This window comes from Carya illinoinensis, chromosome 12 (assembly GCF_018687715.1).
Source record: "Carya illinoinensis cultivar Pawnee chromosome 12, C.illinoinensisPawnee_v1, whole genome shotgun sequence".
Lineage (NCBI taxonomy): Eukaryota > Viridiplantae > Streptophyta > Magnoliopsida > Fagales > Juglandaceae > Carya > Carya illinoinensis.
The window spans coordinates 26,003,542-26,025,736 of NC_056763.1; the positions used below are offsets into that span (position 1 = coordinate 26,003,542).

Below are 22,195 nucleotides of genomic sequence, written 5' to 3' on the forward strand. Positions count from 1 at the left end.
TTAAAATATTATTTTTTAAAATTATTATTATTTTAGAATTTAAAATAATTGAATTATTTATTATATTTTATATAAAAATTTAAAAAAATAATAATATAAAATGAGATAAAATATTTTTACTGTTCAAAGAGAGCTTAATCTTTGTTTTCAGATAATACATTAGTTAATCTGGATTTAAATCTTAACTTAACTATTTATTCTCGTCTCAATTATCTATTATATTCATGTCCCTATTTCTTAAGATGGGTTCAGTGAAGACACAAGAATGGTATTAAAATATATAAATAATTTTTGTACTTTTAAGTGTGTAAGTTTCTTGTATTATTTTATAAAAAAAAGTAGATATATGTGGAATTTACAAGAATAAATTATTATTTTAATAATAAATTTTATTTATTTTTAAGAAAAGTATACAAAAATTGCAACTTAAGACTATCTAACATTATTTCTTCTATATATAAAAAGTGTGTATGAAACGGAAAATCTTGTTTTAACGGTTTTTCTTGTTTTTCCGTTAAAGTTAACACCGTTTGTTTTAACGGTTTGGCACATAAAATGAAGACATAAATGTTGAGAGAGATAGCATTCAATGTTGTTATATGATTTATTAATCTCAATAATTATAATATTTAATAGTTTATATAATAATAAGTAATTAAAGATTAGTTATTATATTTTTCTCTTTCTTCTTAACATATACATGTATATTAGGTGCATAAGATGTGAATCTCTAAATATAATATACATGTATTATACGTTTCATTAACTTAGATTATTGAGTATTCCAAATTTAAAAATTTCATATAATATATAATATAAGTGTGTTTAATCAAAGTGTTTTTTTTTCCCCATGGTAGCAAGACGTAGCTTCCGCTAAGTCATATTCCATACGTGGGCTTGTTATGATAGGTACGTGACAAAGGCCATGATCCTTGAGCTAATCAAGAAAGAGTAAATTCGGCCAACAATTTCAAAATATATTTTATGATTTATATATATGCTATATATAGAAAATATTATACCACAAATTTTATAAAAATATTACTTTTTAACTTTATGTTATCCCTGATCAATTCAACCAACAGCAAAATAAGAATTTCAATGTTGTCTCTATTGATTGTCTACAGGATGACATAAATTGATGAATTATAATACAAACATCAAACGACACATATTTTGAACTATCGTTTGTGTTAGACTTTATTAAATTTTTCGTATACATTTTTGCTAAAATTATAGATGTTATAAACATATATTGGATTATATGATACTTTGAACTAATTTTTTTATTTTCTCCAATATGCCTTAAATTATTAAGTGACATCAATAATTTTTATAAAATATATATTATTTTTTACAAATAATTATTTCATAAAATTAGATAAACGTGCTTTGCACGTTACTCCCACCTAGTATTAAAATATTGGTTCATTGATTATATTATTTGTTTTCGTTTTTAAATAATATCTCATTTTTCTTTAAGTACTTAGTACTTTTTGGTGAAATATCACCACAAAAATATAAAAAAGAAGAGAATTGTTATAAATATAAAGAGATTATATAAAAATAAATTTATAAATTAATGTAGTTTTAAGTGATGTATTAGATTTATTTTATATTAAAAATAATTTTATAATCTATATTAAACTATATTAATTTGTAAATTTATTTTTATAAATAAAATATTTCTCAAAAAAGAATATGCCAAGTGGGGGAAAAAAACAAATTGTAGAAAAAAATTATGGTAACATAAATGGTTATCAATGTCGAGAGACTAATATTTCTCTCGACCCTCTTTTCTCTCAATACAGAAGTTTTTTTTCCCTCAATTTACAATATTCTATCCCTTCCACGGGACGTAGGGGTTCAAAGCTTTGGCTTTGATCACCTCCTCCCATAGCCAGCCATTACGGTTCTACTGTATTATCTTTTACTGTTTTTATTTATTTTCCCAGACTTTTTCATAGTTTTTTCTTTGTAGTGTTGAAACTTGCCGATCTACTATTTTTCAGTTACCTCTAATCAGCACGCACCCATTTTTGTGTATCTCCAGCCACCAATCTTCAATCTCATGAAAGAAATCTCCCTTTTAGCTCGGAGTGTTCGCAACACGCGCAGCTCTTGCCGTGCGTGTCTCCCACAAGCAGCCGATTTCTAGAGTGGGATTTGAAGCCACGCGCGACTCCACAGGTTTAGAGGTCTCCGACCTTTTGAATAAGTTGGTCCGTTCACCTCCTTAGATATATCCTTTTATAAAACATGAATAGGTACTAAAAGATTGACCTCAAATAAACTTATTATATTTTTTGTTATCATCACTATATACTATTATTTATTATTTTAGAGTATTTGTTGAGAAATACGACTCCCTCCTCATGAATCAGCTTTATAATTTAATGAAGTTCACTTTGCTGAGGCAAAATAAAAAAAAGAAGGTTACCAATGTCATAAATACCATATTCTCGGGTCCACGGAAAAAACGAAGAAATAAATTTTCTGGCAGAAACGAGGGAGGCAAAAGATCAGATTTGGTGAGACAGAGGTCACGTGCTGGAGCTGAACAGGGAGTGTCCAAACACGACACGGACAACCATGTAATCGTACCAACAAATATATAATAATAATAGTGATGGTGCCGTTAGCTTTTGGGGATTGATTGTCATTTGTCAGGCGAACGATTTGTTCGTGAAAGATAACAGGCGGAACAATGGAACCGAGTATCAAAGTGGCATATTCCTTGCTTTCCAAAGCCTAGGAAGGCAAAGTGGCAAACCCCCCTCCCCGCGCCGCCCCCCCAACCCACAGAAATTAATTAAATATAGAATTAAAAATAAACTGCCCTTGTCAAATATAATATAATATAATTACCAATTTATTGTAAGGCATATTAAGAGAAAAATCTACCCTTTTCTAAATATAGTAAGAGAAATAATTAGATTTTGCTATAACATTTTACTGTTGTGAGTCTCTTAAACAACTTGTTTATTAATTTTAAGGCTTATTTGTTTTTATTTTTCCTGAATATTAAATTTTTAGAAAAAAAAAATAATTTCAAACTTTTTATCATTTGATGAAAAAGTAATTAAATCAGACACTACTCGGAGATCTATTTTTAGGTTTTATTTAGATGTTAAGATGAGATAAAAAATTTATAAATAATAGTAAAATAATTTATGAATAATAATAATAAAATAGTTTAAGTTAAGATGTTTTATAAAATTTTAAAAAATAAGAAATAAAAAGTTAAATAAAAAATTTGTTATAATATTATTTGTTAATATTATTATTTTTTATATTTGAAAATTTTGAATTTTTTTAGTATTTTGTTTGTAAGCTTGTAAAAGTTATAATTAGTAAATGAAAAAAATTAAAATTAAAAAATTATTTATATTTAAATGATATTTAAATGATAAGATAAAATAAATTAAGACCATCTCAACACTCAAATGGATACTAGTCATATAGATTTTTATTTTATTTTTATAAGAAGATGGTGGTTCGAATTGAGTTTTTATATTAAAAAAATTAAATTATATATTATCATATCATTAAACTCTTGACTTGTCTCACAAGTTTAGTGGTTTAATGGTCGGAATATGAAACGAATAAAGGAATCAATTATCTAACATTTTTAATCCATTTTAAAGATCTTTGACTTTTCAAAATGTTGGAAAATCAACAATGCGATTGATCTCCCACGAGCACCATTCTTTTGTAGCCTTTTTTTTTTCGTCCATATGCGAACAATAAATTTGGAAAATGACTTAGCCTTACATATATATTTTTTTATTTTAGCAATTTTTACGTTTTTGGAAGCACTGAGAGCAATGACAAGACGTTGCCAACTTTAAAATATCGTGTTGTAGTTGACGTGTAGGAACTAGGAAGGGGTCGCATGGTTACAATTACCACTCGAGTTTGCATCTACCATGCAACCTTTAAATTGATCGACAATTTATATAATATTTTTTAATTTTAAATTATAATCATTACTTAATTATTATCTAAACACAAAAATTAATACAATTTTTATAAATATCAAAACAAACTACAATAATAAATAAAACTTTTACCAACTTCAAAATAAAAAAAATATTAAAAAATTATATTCAAATAATCTTTTAAATTTATAATATTTTTATTCAAAATTTTATCCCTCATTTCTAAAAATCTAATAAAACATCTTCACTAAAACTATTTATAAAATTATAAGGTACTTCAAATGTCAAAACATGCCCTTAATTTTAAACTTCTGGTTTTTGGTAAGTAAATTGTACTATAAAAATAATACTATAAACTCTATAGGTTTTGTAAATAGCGAGTAAATGTTTCATTTTTCAAGTTTTTAATTTTCAATAATAATGATTAATCATATATAATTTAAATATGAGAAATGATAGTTGCAGTTGTGAGTACGCAAGTATCGTATATTTTAAATCATTTTAAAAAAAGTGAATCAAATACATAATTTATATAAAAAATTATATTTTTAATAATAGACCATATATATTTTTTTAAAACGACTATACGATATTTATAGATTATATATAAAATTATTCTTTAAATATATATTTAGTTCAACTCGGCAACATTTATATTGTTTCACAAATGTGTGAAGTGCCACAATGTTTGTATATGTCCGACACTTTAAACGGGACAAAATAATAACTTTTTTCTAGCTTGAGAATGGGGATGTTACAACAAATTTCCGATTTATATGAATTTTAAATATTGTGTTTAACCATAATATTTGCTAGTATTTATTTAGTTATTCGTTTGTCCTAATTATTTGCTATTGCATTTATAAAATTTGTAAATGATAATATATTATAAAATATAACGTATTATATTATCTCACTTTAATATATAAATTTTATTTTATAAGCATTTATAGTAAAATTCAAAATTTATGCGAATAATAACTCTTTTGTCGGTCGACAAACCGTGGTTAAGATGCCTTAAAAAAAAAAAAAAAACCGTGGTTAAGATATTTATAAAAAAATTATCGTAAAGAGTAAACACATGGTCCGGTCTTGCAAGTTCTTACCACGCGTAGCCTAGTCGACTAGTCGTGCTCTCTCAGCTCGTCATTTCCACACACTCCCTGTCTCTCGTCGCCTCGTCCTCTCTCTCTCTCTCCGGCGGCTCCATGCCCTAGGCCTCTCCTATTGATCGCCGCCACACAGCAATCATAAAATTGAATAGAAATTTCACGGTAAGGTTTCTTAGTCTGTTCGACTATCTAATCTAAGATCCCTCCCCGATTTTGTGTTCCTAAACTAGTCGTCTAAGAAATTGGTCTCTGTCTTCCGGGTGCTCTTCGATTTCTGATTCAATTTTTCTCCCTCCGTTCGGTTTGCTGAGGAACGCCAGGCGAAGCAACGATTACAAAGAACTATGTTTTGTTGTTATTTCTCTTTTATTTTTTTGGTTGAGCTGAAACAGCTTAACAAAGAGTTGCGAATTCCGGCTTCCTTTCTTTTATTTTGTTTTCTCGGAAATCCTCGGCAACACACATGGTTTTTTTTTTTTTTTTTCCCGAAATCCTTTGTGTACTTGAAGATAGGTGCACGTATGAGTTACGTTTAATAAACTCGCAAAAAATCACTTGTTTCCTTTTAATCGTAGATAAACCGATTCGTGGATTTATTTGAGCGATGGTTTACTTTTCGTGGTTTGCTTCCTTCGGGGATTGAGGTTTTTTTTTTTTTTTTTTTTTTTTTTTTAATTCCTGACTGGGATTCTTATTATTTCCACTCGGAAACACACGTTCACTTTTGTAGTTCGTAAAATCTTAGGTGATTTCAGCTGCTTTGGTTAATCTTTGGTGGATTTTTTTGGGCTCAACTTCGCTCATAAGCAAATTGTACATGCTGAGATGGAGAAAATAAATAATGTTTTAGGTCAGTAATGATGTTCGTATGTTGAAAAAGACTAGTATTTTTGGGGTTTTATGAGTATATTAATTTAGAGTTGCTATTGAGCTGTTCTTTTTTGTGGGTTCTCCCCAGATTCGTAGAGATCCCTGTTGAACCCAATGTTTTTAGGGGGGTCGAGGAAAAGATCAAAGGTCATTGACTCATTGGTATATAGGTTTTTAAGATTGGGAAAGATCTGAACTTAATACAACCAAATAATTATAAGCACAAATTCAGTTCAATCGTTTCTTTTCTGGATAACCCTATAAATATAGCTTATTAGAATTCCTGCTTTATTTTTTACATTATCTATTTCTTTAATGCGCTTAGTTAACCCTAAACCTCGCAGGAAAATGGAACCTTGGGATTTTCTGCTTCTTCAGTTAACCTTCAATTAGTGCAGTTCCTTATTAAATATATTAGTCAACTCTATTCCGACTTGCCTAATAATCTCGCCGAGCTCGCTTATTCTGTTTAGGCACTACGGAGCAGAAACTGTCAAGCTTTTCTTTTCCCTCATTTTTTTTTTTCAATTAACAATCACTCCGTACAGTTTTCACTGGTCGAGGGGCATACGTATACTCTTGTTCTTTCTGTTACTTTACACACTTTACATCTCTGAGCTTTAATACTGCTACATATATCATCAATATGTGCGGTAGCAATAATTATCTTTTCATCCTGTTTCTGCCATTAAATTTACTGTCTGATGACCAACGCTACAAATACTCTACACATTCATTTTATAATTATTTATTTCGCTTGGGGTTTTTCTCTTTTCTGATTATCTGATTTGTCGCTCCTAGGTATCTGGGGCCGCAGTTGCTTTTGCTGCAGGCTATGATCAGCTCTTGCTTTCTTCTTCATAAGAAAAGTGGCTTGCTCAATTTCTTCTGAGTTCTGCTTTTCCATTTTGGAACTTGTAATCTAAGGTACTATTTTGTACTGGACGTACCCTGTTTATAATAGCAAAACTTTTTGCAAGTCTTGCTACTGGAATCATCCCGGATACTTTTTTTTGATAAGTGAATCATCTCGAATACTTAAATATTTTTAATATTGTGTAGAGTTTGTATACTTCCTATGTACATGGGTTTCGTCTATTTCATTCGATGAATAAAATTTTCATACTTATCAAAAAGAAATATTGTTTAGAGTTTAGTTAATGATTTGTTTAGAGTTGTTTTCTTGTGATTTTGCTGGAAATTATTGGAAGTTTCTTTTATTGAAGAAAGGAAACACTTTAAATTTTCCATACTAGATTGGCTGAAGATTATAGATCAATGTGTTCTGATGAACAAATATGAAATTTTGTGGCACATGCTAAACCTTCTGTTACTATATGGCTTAGACTTGGCCAATTTATAGTATGTAATCATATTATTTGTGCTATTGTCGACAAATTCGAGCCTCCCTCCCTCCCCTCCCACCCCCCCTCTCTCTCTCTCTCTCTCTCTCTCTAGCTTGTATCCTGGGAGTAGTGCTTTCATATGTTTGATGTGAAGTTTGGAAGTTCTCTTTCAGTATCATCTTTTTTGAAGATGCATTCCCAGTAATTCTGCATGCTTAGAGGAAAAAGGGAAACCATATTGTTTCATTTCTCCATTTAGACTTTAACTTCCAAAAGTCGTCACTTCTGTGGTTTCCAGAGATGAAAAGGACAACAAGATACAAAATATTTTATATGCTTAAAATTTTCTTAGAAAAAAGACCTCAGTTACCCTGCCCATGATATTCTGGTACCTTTAATCCAATCTGTGGGTGCAACAATCTACCTTAGGAACAGGATATCTGCTAAACAAGAAAAAACAATTTGTTGAGCTTACAGTTTATTTTCTTTTCATTGCCTATTAGGATTATGTCGTTTGATTGTCTGTTGGTTCTTAAATATTTACCTGAAGTTCTAGGATACCATGCATATATTTTGGGAAAAAAAAGTTGACATGTAAATATATGTGAAATTTGGAACTGCCTTGAGAATTTGAGGACATGAACATGAGAGAAGCATTCTTAATTTGCTGATGTCTTAGTATCTCGAAATGGTATTGTGATTATTTGCAACAATTCCTTGATCTAACGAAATGACCTATGGACAGGATGATCATCTGCCATATTGTTTTTGTGAAGAAATCAAGTCTAATAGAATTCGTCCACTCTTGTTCCAACTGATCAGTTGAAGCTTGGTTAAATTTCTACTTTAGGAAATGGATCGGCGTGACACTTCTGGATTTGTTAGTGGGGGTGGGATGGACTCTTTTAGAGGCATCTAACCCTAGTTTTGTAGCTAATTTTCTTCTCCTCGGAAGTTGGGCAGACTGTTCTGTTGCAATTGAGATTAGTTTTGGTAGCATTTTAAATATCAAGCTTTTATTTCATGGACACTAGGTCCTGGTACTTGGAGTTTAATCCAAATCATGATTCTTCTAATGCATTCAAGATTCTGGGAAATTCGGTTCAAGTTGGTGGAGCTGGAGCTGAATATGACATGGATACTGTTTTACGGCTTGATTCCCCTGGTTCTTCTGTACCTTGCATGCCCAGCTCAAAGGGAATCAAAAGGAAGTGGTGTTTTATGAATGGTTCTACTGGCCAGCAAGTTGGCTCTTCATTGTCCCTTGGGCTAGGACGTTCATCCAGTTCCTCCGACAGCAAGGGAAGTTCAGCAACTGCTTGCACTACAATGTCTTCAGCCAAAGAAACTGATGAGGAATCATCAATGGATCTTGAATTGGACTTCTCGCTTCATATCGGTGGTGATAAAGTACCCAGTCCAAAGGAACCCCGTAGTTCAAATTTGAAACCACTGGAATCGCTGTCTAAGGTTGGCTTGGAGTTAAGTCTCTCTACTGGACCCACTGAATCTGACATCACTAGTGTCCATCCTGGATCTACTCCGCTTCAATTGGGCATGGAGATGTCACAAATTGTTGGCGTGGCCCAACATGCCGATGAAGGATCAACCTCATGTCGTTGGAAACCAGGAATTGTCTTTCCTCTACAGACTCCAATTGACACACGGCCTAGCGTCCTTTTCAACGATCCAACTCCTATTTTTCCAGACCTCTCATCAACTATATTAACACCGCCAAAAAGCTCAGTCACCTGTACTTCCGGGATAACACAGCAACAACAATCACAACATCGTGGCAGTAGTTCTAAGACATGCCAAGTTGAGGGATGTGGAAAGGGAGCCAGAGGTGCTTCAGGCCGTTGTATTTCTCATGGTGGTGGTCGGAGGTGCCAAAGACCTGGTTGCCCCAAGGGAGCTGAGGGTAGGACTGTCTACTGCAAGGCCCATGGGGGTGGTCGGCGATGTGAATACCTTGGTTGCACAAAGAGTGCAGAAGGGCGCACAGATTTCTGTATTGCTCATGGTGGTGGACGGAGATGTAGTCAACAGGGTTGCACTCGAGCTGCCAGAGGAAAATCAGGATTGTGTATCCGGCATGGTGGTGGCAAGAGATGTCAAAAAGAAAATTGCACAAAGAGTGCAGAAGGCCTCTCAGGTCTTTGCATCTCACATGGAGGTGGCCGACGATGCCAAGCTGCCGGATGCACTAAAGGTGCACAAGGGAGCACAATGTTTTGCAAGGCCCATGGTGGGGGCAAACGCTGTACGGCCCCAGGTTGCACCAAGGGTGCTGAGGGGAGCACACCTTTTTGCAAGGGCCATGGTGGAGGGAAAAGATGTGCATTCCAAGGTGGTGGGTTTTGTACAAAGAGTGTGCATGGAGGAACTAACTTCTGTGTAGCACATGGGGGTGGTAAGAGGTGTGCTGTGCCCGAGTGCACAAAGAGTGCAAGGGGGAGGACAGATTATTGTGTCCGTCATGGTGGGGGCAAGAGATGCAAGTTTGAAGGGTGCGGCAAAAGTGCACAAGGCAGCACCGATTTTTGCAAGGCACATGGTGGAGGAAAAAGATGTTCTTGGGGCCATCTTGGATCAGAATATGGCATCCATTCCAGTGGTCCTTGTAACTCCTTTGCCAGGGGCAAATCAGGTCTCTGTACTCTCCATAGCGGCCTGGTACAGGATAAGAGGGTTCATGGTGGTGCTACCCTGGGACCTATGGTTCAGGATCCCAATCTTAACCAGCAAGGGAGAGAGGTCATCACTAGGGACATGAATGTTGATGTTCTGAACATAGGGAACAATATGGGAGCTTTGGCGGGCAGAACTTATTCTGATTCGAAGCAATTTGGAGTCCCAATTGCTCAAATCTCAGTCGGGGAAGGGAACCTCTCATCGGTGCCGGTATATCTTCCAGAAGGTAGGGTGCATGGGGGGAGTCTGATAGCATTGCTGACATCCAGTTCTGGTCTTGGCTCAAGCAGTGGTTAAGGCGTAGTTATTGTTTCATCCGAGCCAATGAAATCTTTTCATGATGTGTCGTGACTATCCGTATGGCTATTGCTCCCCCTTGTTCTTGATATGGTCTTGGCGGTTGGTGGAGTTGCTCAGCTCGTTTGTGTCCTCTTAGTTTTTTCAGTGGTTTGATAATTACTCGGAGTTCTCATTCCTCGGTTCAAATGGAGAGAAGAGAACCCTTCAATGATATTTAACAGTTGGGGAAACCTAGCTAGGAGAAAGTTGGCGTTTTGAGTCAGGTCTTGGGCGTTCTTTCCTGTAAATATTAATAGTTGTCTGTGCAGTAGGTTATTGTGAATACAGGATACCACCTGTAATTCGGTCAGTTAGATCAGACAATTGTGGTTGTAATAAAGCCTTTATGGGGTCATATTGTGTTTCATCGTTTCCTGGTTGTACATTACTCTCTATGTTTTTAATTAATTGGTCGTCTTTCTATTTTAACGAAGGCATTTTGATCAATGCATTTAAAGTAAATCAAGAATCAGTTTTCTAACTATAACGACGACTTGTGCAATCGAATTCAATCTTTTATTTAGCATGAAAAGTTTATTGAGACTCTTTTTTAGCTAATAAATAAGTAAATTGCTCCGGCTACAAATAGAATTTGTAAAAATAAATTCATAATTTATTGGATATATTGAATTAAATTATATTAATTTATAGATATATTTTTCAATTTTATTTTATGGCCAAAGCCTTTTTATTAAATAAACATGATTTCTAGTTTTAATAAAGCCACCAGTATTTTTTTGAAAATTTAACAAGTTTTTTACGTCAATTGTGAATATCGCAGGATAGCTCGGTCAACACGGTGTGGTTTGGTTAATAAGTATAGATGAGATGAAAATTAAAAGTTAAATAAAATATTATTAGAATATTATTTTTTAATAATTTTATTATTTTATGATTTGAAAATATTAATTTTTTTATATTTTATGTAAAAATTTAATAAAATTATAATAATAAAATAAGATAAAATAAAAAATTTCTTGAATACAAATAGGGTTTCATCAAACACAACGTGACTTATCGGACAATTTATAATATAAAATAAGAGGATTGGTAATGGATTTTTTATCTTCATATTCAAAATTATATTTTTGGAAGATTGATTTTGAATATGAAAAAAAATTTCTACATTGGATTATGTATTTTTTGATCAAATAATAATAAAATAATAAAGAGAGAAGAGAAAAAAGAAAAGAGAGGAGAGAGTTAGGAGGAGAGAGAGAAAACAATAAAATATAATTTGAAGAAAGAAAATGAGGTTTTTATTTTTGAATAAGTACTATACATAGTTATTTATAATTATAGATATGAATAAACCAATGTAGATTATTTTAAGGACATATTTTTCAAATTCAAAAATGAAGATGAAGATAAATAACCTATTATCAATGCTCTAATACGGTGAAAGAAAATAAGAAAACAATGTTATTGAAAGATTTTATTAGATATATTTTACATATCAATTTAAGAATATAATTTTTTTATAAATTAATATTATACATTAAATTATAATATATATTTTTTATAAATTATAATAATTTATAAATTTATTTTTATAAAATTGATAAGAGATTTTTTTCATGGATTCGCGGTGCGTGAAAGATGAGCTCCCTGGCTTCTTCTGACAGAATTTTCTGTCAGCACTCAGCCACTCATTAGCTGTAAAGACTTTAAAGTTGAATGTTGGAAGGTCCACATTACTTCTCAGATGTCGGCTTTTGGCTTTTGCACAGATTACCATGTTGACCTCAAATATATGCATCGGACAGTTGTGGCCCATGATGTTGTGTTTGCCACGTTGTTTTGGTGCTTGCTGCTTCATATGTATAGGGGCCAGACTAGCCCACACCTATTGACCATGTGTGTATGGGTGGTGCTACTCCACAAAAGGAAGGCCACCGAGAGAGTCAGGACAATTTTTTTTATCTTTATTATTATTATTATTAAATATTTTTTTATTAAAATAAAAAAATTATAAATTTATTAAAAATTATTTTTTAAATATTAAATAAAAAAATAAAAAATAAATATAAAAAAACTTAAATTTTATATAATTGATAGGTTTGTATTAAAAAATAAATAATTTGTTAAGATTATAAATAATTGTACGTATATTATTTTACAGCAAATCTAGGTTCACTGATCATCTTTTCATCCCAATTGAGTTTTTCAAACCTTAATAAAAATCCATGATACAATGTATAGGGTGTACTGAATACGTCTGAGCATGTCATACATTCTCTCTTTCTTTTTAAGAAGAAATTTATTTACGGCTGAAGAAAGTGTTTTCCAGAACCCTCGTATCCCTGATCTGTAGGGTGATTTTCTGTTCTTTTCCAATCCTAGTTGTTCCCTTATTACCGTATCAAAATCTGTAGATGTAAACCTCTTTCAAGTTCCAGCTAGCTAGAACCCTTGTTGCTTGAACTTGGCCATCTTGGAAAGTTCATCAACTGCTTCAACCAAGTGATCAAGCCTGACCACAAACTCGATAAGCAAGGAAGTAAAGGTAGCCAGTGACAATGCTGCAGTGCTCTCCATTGCGCTCATCCGAGGCAAGATGTCTGTATTCAGACCTCCATCTTCTTCAAAAGCATCTACCTCTCTAGATGGCCAAGAATGCAGCCTTCTGGATTGCTTCTTCATTGTCTCAGTCCGTGCCAGTGGGAGAGTCCCTGAGGGTGGGTTTGCAGTGTTTTCGAGGCTGTTGTTTTCATCAAGATCGGCCAATTGGTTTGAGAAGTCGGATGGGGTGGATGAAAGGGCACAAGGGAGGTTTGGTAATGGCCTGGAAAAGTTATCTGGGGGATCACTGCTGGATGTAAGGAGATAAGAATGCACGTCTATGGCTCTTTGGAGTCTCTCAGTTGAGCTGTGAACCCTTTTCAGTAAAGAGGTTTTCAGGCTTTTCTCCATGTTGCTGATATCTTTGCCCAAAAGCCTCACCAGTTCTGCAGCCTGGTTTGCTGCTTCTTGGATTTCTGACTTGAATGTGAATCTGAGGTTGTGTGGTGCCTATATAAAACCCCCAAAAGGTAGAAAGCGTGTTAAAATTTATTTTATATATATATATATATAAATGGACAGCTTGAAACTTGAAAGCTCAGTATATATGATTTTTAGTTTTATGCGTGAGTACTACTGCCGGCAGTACTTCTGGCCGGCCTTCTGTTCTATTTCCATTCAATTCACATAGTATTAAGACTCCACTACCACATATATAAGGACTGCTGCTTACATATGACTTTAAATGAACTTTTTTTTTTATTCCTAAATTCTTATAGTCCATCCATTTTATTCAATTTAGATAAGATTGGCTGCGAAAGAATATTGCATCGACAAGAGATATTGGTCAGTGCGTACCTCAGATCAGACAGTACTCATGCAGTTAATTTTTTCCCCATTGATTGAACTTCTCTGATACTGTAAATCAGGAGATATAGCAGAACGTGGCCTTACAACAGATCATCTGCACGCACTCCCTAAAAATGGCAACTTCTCGTGGATTTTGAAGCTTTATTTCATTCAATGGCCAAAAGATATGCCTTATCCAACCCCATTCCTTGCTCCCCTTTACACCCGTGTTTCAGGGGTTGGGCCAGGAATTCCATAAATTTATTTCAGTTTCTGGAAAACCTAAAAAACCAACCTGAAATTTTTTCTCAATTTCTAAATTTTTTTCACCATTCCTCGAGTCCACTTTTAACCCCTCCTTGTTCTTGTTTCTTTATCTTCTCGACAAACACAACTTTAAAGGGATATATATTTCAATGTACTAAGTTATAATTTTCAATTGAAGAGGAGATCGAAAATGTTACATTTATTTTTGTGCGCACATATATATCCCTAAGTTGATTAACTTTTTCATAATATTCCAATGTCATTTTATTGTCATATATAATTTTTTTGTTTTTTTTTTTGTTTTACTCTGCATATAGAAAAATATACATGATCTTCAAAAAGATGTAATTAATATATAATTAGTCAAATATTAATTCAACCTCAAAGGAATAATTTCTTACTCTGCTAGCCAGCTAGCTGTGTTTATATATTATCCAACTCAATACAATGTTTTACAGCCACTCCTGTGCCATGGACTAGAAAATTTTGAGTTAGAGATCTACATCCTTTCAAAAGCCAATATCAGTGAATGACTGTCGAGCTCCGTGCTATTATCTGATAAATTAATCTCTTTATTATTCGTAAAGAATCTCGCCACATGCATGCATGACATGATCATCAATATGGCAATATATAGTTGCTACTGCATGGGATTGGGGACAAAGAACATATATATACCACGTACGAGGATATAGAATATTATTATAACATGTTTCCTAAAATGAATAAACGAATCGATTAATATTGTCTTTAGCAACTAATCACCCAGCCACTCATTGCATATATATATTCGAATGATATCTTAAATGGACACCAAGTAGATCACGAACACATGCACCATGTAAGGCCAAACTGTCTGATTCCTTGAGTACCTCACCCTTTTCCCTTTCTATTTCAATAGAAACGTTTCTAGCTAGCATTTATATGCAACAAAGTCGTGCACCGGTTCTGATTCTGTTGGAGGTCTATGGATATTCTTTAATTGGTAATTGATATTTTGTGCTTAATTCAAACCTTTTGACAGAGACTATATAATATTGGCACATATATAGTATCAAAATTTAAGTTGTTTAATTTTGGATATACCCATGATGCCTTCATAATCATATAGTAAGATAGAGGAAACACCTGAATTTCAGAGTGTAGAACACCGTGAAGTGCCATAACCTCGTAAGCACAATATCGTAAAACTGCTCCAACTTTGACGTACTCCGACCAGGGATAGAAGAAGTGTCGGAACCTCCCATGTGGTGGCTCCCATTTCGCTGCACTAGCCTAGTGATAGGTACATGCAATATCACTGACAATTATTAATACTGGCAATCAAGAGCTAGCTTGTATTATGAAAAGGGTAAAAAGTTCTGTACAAATTTGAAAAATAAGTACCAAGGACTCTAGTTTTGCGGATGAGTTCAAAGTGCTTCGACATTTCTTATATGCAGGCTCGTCTGAAAACTCATCCATGACAGTCTTTGAGAATTCTGGATGTTCCAACCCTTCATCTTCCAAATATTTCTTCACACATTCTATAAATAGATGGCAATATTTATATTGGTGTTAAAAGATACGACTAATTAATAATTCCCACTTCATATATTTCTAGGATATATAGATCATGTTAATTTACGATGAAATCATAGTCTGGACCCACATGCATGGGAGTAACCTTACGAGACTAGCTAGCTATTTGTAATTTATTCAAATTAATATATAGAATATACGCATATGAATATGAAATCCAGAGTAATTAGATACCGAGTTTGGCAGGGAAATGGATTGGGAAGCCAAATCCACCCATTAATATATATTTTGGTTAATTTTGCAGGCTTTAATTATATTCATCCGTGCTTTCAACGAGTGGTGGTTTCTGTTTTGCATTTCCGAGAATTCTTAAATTAGGTTACCTTCAAGTGAGTCAGCCACTGCATTGAAACTGTCAACAAGCTCCTTGTGCAACTGCTCCCCTGCCCAAATAGGAAGAATAAGCACATTGACTAGGACAGCGACAAGCCCTCCAATGGCTATTGAGTACAGTCGATCCATGGCAGTCCTGATCGGGTTTCCCATCCGGTAACCAGAAACGATGACCAGGCAAAAGGTGAAAAGTATGACCCTGAACCCATATTCATATGGCACAAGTGATGGCCATAATTTCATGAATGATGTAACAGTCCCTGCATGAATTAATAAAGTTTCATCGGAATATTTCTCAACAAGCTAAGTCTAAATTAGTCATTAGTTTTACTAGATTTTGAGAAATTTAGAGACTATGTTTACCGATCAGAAAGATGCTAATTCCAATTATAATAGGCTCAGCAACTGGGCCAGTGCAGAGAGCTAACTGACCAACAGCGATAGCCAAGATTCCAGCAAGCAAGCTTCCAAGTGCTCGGTTGAATCCTCGATTAAATGTTGCACCTGAAGAAATTCACAGTCATACATTATGATTGCGTGGAAGATTAATGAGTTAGTTAATTTCCTTATGCCAATATATAGGATTATGATCATTTTCGTTTCTATGAATTATATCCCAAACAGAAATATATACATATATAGTTTTTATTCGATGTGACTCGTGAGTATACCATTTTCCGAGGATGTAGATTTAGAGGCATGCGTACGTGGGTGCATGTAGCTTAGGCTTTTAAAGAACTTAGTTTTGTTAATGAATACAGATAATCGTTTTTTTTTTTTTTTAAACATGGCCATGCATATATATATATATACATACCGACTGTATATTCGAACATGATGGCAACAGTGAGGATGGACCAGATGATGCTGGCGCCAAATACTTCATAAGGTGCTTGGAATAGTATAAGGAAAGACACAAGAAGAACAGCTAGGCCCACTTTGAACGCGAATACTACCCTATTGACGTCTTCGTTGCAAAATTCCCATACATTCCAAATCCAGGCTTTGCATGAGAAGCCAATCCCGCCGGACTTCTTGCTGGCCGCAGGCAGTTTGGCTTTCGTAGCCGAAGAGATATTGATCTCAAAGCTATCCTTTTTGCCATTCATTCTCCAACGAAGAAAGACGAGTTTCAAATTCTTGATCTGAAGACCACTAACTAGCTTCAACAGCTCCGTACAGTTTATGTATTTAATATATACTTTATGGCACTTAGACTAAACCTAGTGAAACAAAAGAGGGTTCAGCTGCATGTGACAGGCCGGGAGCAAGATCAGTGTGATGATCGATCGAGCTGAAGAATAATTATGGCTGATTTGGTGGTGGGAATGGTCTGAGAAGGAGAGACTGATTTAAAGGGGAGAGTAGAACTAACTTCTTGGTGCAAGTAGGAGAAGAAAAAGTATGTCAGGTCAGGATATCATATTTAGCAATAAAAAAAAAAAAAAAAAGAATAATACGATCGACAATAATAGAAGAGAAGATGGAGCTAAACACTGAAGATAAGAAGATGCTTAACCTCAAAAATACTGGGATGGAGAATCAGAATCTGACTTGCATTAGCCATGCAATCAGCCACACACGTACGTACGGTTTGCAGTTTCAAAATTCATATATGCATGTGGGTAATAATTTTTTTTTTTTTATCACTACATTTAGTTGTAGAGTGTGCAAGTAATATACAATCATTTTAAAAAAGAATGGAGTCAATTATTAAAAATTAATTTTTTTCATGTAAGTCCCATATTATTCTTTTTTTTTCAAAATAACAATGCGGCATTAACATATTTACGACTACAACTATCATTTCTCATAACCAAAACATCACGACATATAGGAGCAAGAGTAATAGTTAATTAAACATATAACTAAAGTAGCTCTTTTTGCTGCAATTAATTCCAGTACTTCTTTAGTGGAGATTTCAATTCCTTGAAAATTAACCAAAAATAGTAGAAGATCGAAAAAAATACTTGGAACAAGAATTTGCAAAAAGAGGTGGAAAACGTCTTCATTTCTTCATTTAGAATATTTTCTTCGACAGAGACTGCTCCGCATCGGTTGTTGCTTGCGTGAAGCTGAGATAAACAAGTTTTTCAAATTATACCATCAAATAATTCTTCTCCCTCTTCAGCTAGCGATCCCTTTTTGCTTTTCTCGGCCTTTCTATATATTCTCACCCATTTATATATAATTTCAGCATTCCATCAAGCCCTCTCCTCCTTTGATACAAAATCCTAATGTATCCACTTGTCGATATTATAGCATATCATGCATGCTTGCTTTTCCTAACTCATTTATCGATCCTTAAATTCAGCCCCAGAAGTTTACTGCTTTACGTACGCACCATTAATTCCTATTTTTAGGTTATATTCCTAGCTAGTCTACTCGTTGTTATGATATATTTCTTTACTGCAATTATTTAAGTTCTACGCGTACGTACGTGTTCATCCGATCGAAGACGACCGAATAAATGCCCAGAATTTTCCCACTTAGTGTAAATTAACGATTGATAGAGTACTTCGCTCTTTCATATTCTCTTCAAGTATTGAGGGAAAGTTGAAACAGACAATCAGATGCTTTGCACTTTGCAGAAAATTTATGGCCATTATTTCCCTGGCTTCAACCTTTTAATTTCTTTTCGATCTAGTTTTGCATAACCTCTTGGCCAGGGTGAGACGAAAGAATAAAAACATCAAAACAACTTGTTAGTTTCATTCTCAAGAAAATTAGAAAATTTATTTGGGTATATAAGAATGCATGTCTTGATCTATGGTGCAGCCATAAAATTGCATATATTTTTGTCAGGTTGATTCGATCTGGGAACCTTTTTCCTATGGTCCTGGTAATTCCCACTTCTAGGCCGAGTACTAGCATTTTTAAATTTCGAATGTACGTACGTACAATCATGCAAAAGATCATGCATTAATTAAGAAATCGTGAGAAATTATAACTTTAAGGAGAAAATAAGAACTGATTCTGCGTGCATGCTTGCCACCCGAGGCCAGCTAGCTTTCCTGCAGAAAAATTACCGTCGATGAATATCTGATATTATAGAATATGTTCTTACAACTTTCTGGATACATCTTAACCAACCAATGCATGGTAATTAGTCTTCATATATTTGTATACTTCCAGCTCGTTCATTGCATGATTCCTTTTGAAAGCTAACCCCGATCCAGTGATTGAAATTTGTTCTTAGCAGTTCAAGATCATGCGCATGTTGTCTTAGGTTCAGTCGATTTGCAACGTGCATATGGTTGATATAATATATATATATATATATATATATATAAAAGAGAAAACACCATTAATTGTACATGGTTGATATTATTGTATAGATGATAAGGAATGATGCATGATACAGGAAAACACCTTTTCTTTTTCCTGCATGCTTTGGAAACTGAGAAAAAGGAAATTAAATGTGAGATCAGTGAATTATCAAGGATTCAGTGCATGCATGCAGTAGCAATGCTGGAAAGGGAGACTAATGCTAGCTGCAAATTAGTCTTGCATGCGCACGATTCCTTACGACTGGCTATTAGGGTGCTACCCACACCATACAGTGTGGGATAGACACCTCCCCGCCCTCTGCCCCCAAATAGGGTGGATGGGAAAGGATTTCCCATCCTCCGTCCTGCATAACAGGTACGGATTGAAAAGCAATTTGTCTGCTCCTAAAAAAAATTCATATTGGACCTTGGGTTCAGAAGTAATTTATGGGTTATTTTTTACCTAAAAATCGTTAAAATAGGCCTAAAATGACCCACAAACTTTTCTTTTAGATCCAAAAAAGCTTCTAAACTATTTTCAACCCATAAAATTATAAGTAAAAAGAAAAAAAAATTAAAAACCAGATTAAAAAAAAAGTTTGAACTATAGTAATTGATTTTATGGTTAATAAAAGTTACTAGTTTAATACCTAATAATAATAACTAAGCTATTACAAAATTGAAAGGCTAAACAATTACAAAATTACAAACATAAAAATGTTCAAGACTCCAAGAGATATTGTATCAATATTACAAATCATTGAATACAAAATATAAACAAATAATTCAAATTTTGAATATTCTAAAGAGAAAGCTGTCAGCTGTGGCTTGTCTTTGACTGTAACACTTGGGGCGGCTTAGACTTGAGCATATATTTATATTGCAACGGAGCTAGACGTCGTCTCATGTGTTACTACAAGAATTAATACTAAAATTAATAACGATAAAATCGAAATGAATATAAATAAATTAAAATAATAAAATAAAAACAATTATCAGGTGGTACAAATCCACACTGAACATCACCCTTCTCATCGGTCTCCTTAAAATCTAAAAGATCCAGAACATGAATATCATTTCCTATCGTCCAACTCTGTGTGCATATCAATACCTCCACAGTTATAGGAGACAATGAACTGCATAAATGATCCAATGTGTGACCTCCGGTACTAAATGTTGACTCTAAGGCAACGGTGCTAATAGGAATGGCCAAAACACAGCGGACAATCTCAGAAATGATGGTATATTTATTTACTGCATTCTTCCACCATCCTAATATATCGAAATTATCATCATCATCTTGGATCATATCCGTTGACAAATAGTTGTCTAACTCCGAAAGAACCTCCATAGTTTGATGGACTAGTGTGAAATTCTGTGCGGGAGTCTTAGTCTATGCATTCTACGCTTCTTTGTAGGAGGCTCGGTCACGGTGTCTGTAGAAGGCGTTGGGGTAAGTGTATGTGTATTGGATGCAATATCATCCTTAATTGCATTAAACTCATCATACAATTTAATCAGGGTATCTCGAGCCAATTCACCAATAAGATCAATCCATGCCTGATCATGAGCAAGTCTCAAACCATATAACAAGCCTAAAACTTTCATACGGGGATCAAGAATAATAGTCACATATAACAAAATATTCATTCTAATCAAATGTCTCAAATACTTGTCATATTTTAGCATCATGGTCATTGTCATCCCCCTCATCCTTTCATTGGAACCTCTATGCATATCTTCTAATTCTTCTTTCATCTTACATATTTGTTGACAAAACTCATGGGATGTAGCGTACAAAAAACTAGATATATTCAATGTGACATCGTAAAAAAGTCCAAGAAAATCAACAAAAATAGAAATTACCACCAAATCGTCATCATTAGGCTTTCCTAATCCCTCGTGCTCATCAAAGTATTTGACATATTAGATGTCTTCATCACCCAATAATTGAAAGGCTGCCTTATATTATTGGACGCCTCCAATATCAAGAATGTTGAGTTCCATCTGATAGGAACATCAGTACAAAGACCATTCTTCGATGTTATGCCTGCAACCTTTGCAGCAACTTTGAATTTCTCTAATCTAAAAGGAGAAAACCTCACAAATTTCACAGTCATTCTAACTCGTACAACTGTGTCATCAACATCTTTCAACTCCTCAGTTACAATTAAATTCAAAATATGTGCACTACATCTAACATGCAAATATTCACTACCAAAAAATGTCTTATTTGCTTCTTTAAGATAATTCTTTAGATATTTCAAGGTAATATAATTAGACAACGCATTATCAACCGAAACAGTCAAAATCTTTTCCAACCCCCACTTCTTTATTGAGGCCTTCAAGGCCTTCCCAATCGTGTTACCCTTATGATCAGTTATGTTGCCCAGATGACTAATACAAGAGGGAGGTGAATTGAGTTATATTTAAAAAAAATAACAATTATAAATCAAATATACAATATAAAATATAAACAAAAGACAAAACAACAATACATATAAAGAGTAAGAGTAAGAGAGAAGCCAACTCAGTATGTTAACGAGGTTCGGTCCCACTACCTACGTCTTTGCCTCAAACTACCCCTTGAGAATTTTCAAATTCACTATTCAACCTCTTTTAGGTGGAAATAGAAACCTGTTACACATTTGAACAACACCGCTACACTTGCAGTCACCTTACACGTGGTGATTCAACTATTCCCTATGTAGAACACTTTCTACACGCACAAGTGTTATACACACCATTTTACTGATACAAGAGCTGATAGTGAGTAGGTTATCAGAAAACATTCCTCAATGAGTGAATAAGAATAATACAGTGCAAACTATATCTCTCTCAAAATGAACAATGATTAAGGCTCAATGCTTAGAGAAGAAAAAATGAAAGTTTTGAATGAATGTTATATGCTCTAGATATTGTAAATGTGAAACTATCAAATGATCTATTTATAGGCATATAAGACTTCATATTCAAATTTAAAAAGATTCACATATCAAAGATAACATCATTCATTTTTTCAAAAAATTCAAATAAAAGGTTCTTCTTTTTTAATTGTCAAAAACAACATCATTCATTTTTCAAATATTTCA

At 33.7% G+C, this 22,195-nt stretch overlaps 2 protein-coding genes across 2 annotated transcripts; one reads left to right on the top strand and one right to left on the bottom strand.

Moving 5' to 3' along the window:
- The first annotated feature begins 5,021 nt into the window (after positions 1-5,021).
- LOC122289630 lies at positions 5,022-10,731 on the top strand. The gene is made up of 3 exons (XM_043096794.1): positions 5,022-5,215; positions 6,725-6,850; positions 8,015-10,731. Exon 3 carries the CDS (start codon positions 8,293-8,295, stop codon positions 10,258-10,260), a length of 1,968 nt encoding a protein of 655 aa, XP_042952728.1. The 5' UTR covers positions 5,022-5,215; positions 6,725-6,850; positions 8,015-8,292; the 3' UTR covers positions 10,261-10,731.
- Positions 10,732-12,442: 1,711 nt separating this feature from the next.
- On the bottom strand, positions 12,443-17,220 carry LOC122289187 (aluminum-activated malate transporter 9-like). The gene is made up of 6 exons (XM_043096152.1): positions 16,652-17,220; positions 16,198-16,338; positions 15,825-16,094; positions 15,307-15,446; positions 15,049-15,195; positions 12,443-13,314 (listed from the first exon to the last, which is right to left on the bottom strand). The coding sequence occupies exons 1-6, from the start codon at positions 16,941-16,943 to the stop codon at positions 12,706-12,708; spliced, it is 1,599 nt and encodes a 532-aa protein (XP_042952086.1). The 5' UTR covers positions 16,944-17,220; the 3' UTR covers positions 12,443-12,705.
- Between the last annotated feature and the right edge of the window lie 4,975 nt (positions 17,221-22,195).

Excerpts from the sequence above, each read along its gene's own strand:
- LOC122289187 (XM_043096152.1), bottom strand. The coding sequence starts at position 16,943 with ATGAATGGCAAAAAGGATAGCTTTGAGATCAATATCTCTTCGGCTACG. Across the intron at positions 16,095-16,197 it reads AATTAGCATCTTTCTGATCG|GGACTGTTACATCATTCATG; the intron begins GTAAACATAGTC and ends TAATTCATGCAG. Across the intron at positions 15,447-15,824 it reads AGTGGCTGACTCACTTGAAG|AATGTGTGAAGAAATATTTG; the intron begins GTAACCTAATTT and ends ATCTATTTATAG.
- LOC122289630 (XM_043096794.1), top strand. The coding sequence starts at position 8,293 with ATGGACACTAGGTCCTGGTACTTGGAGTTTAATCCAAATCATGATTCT.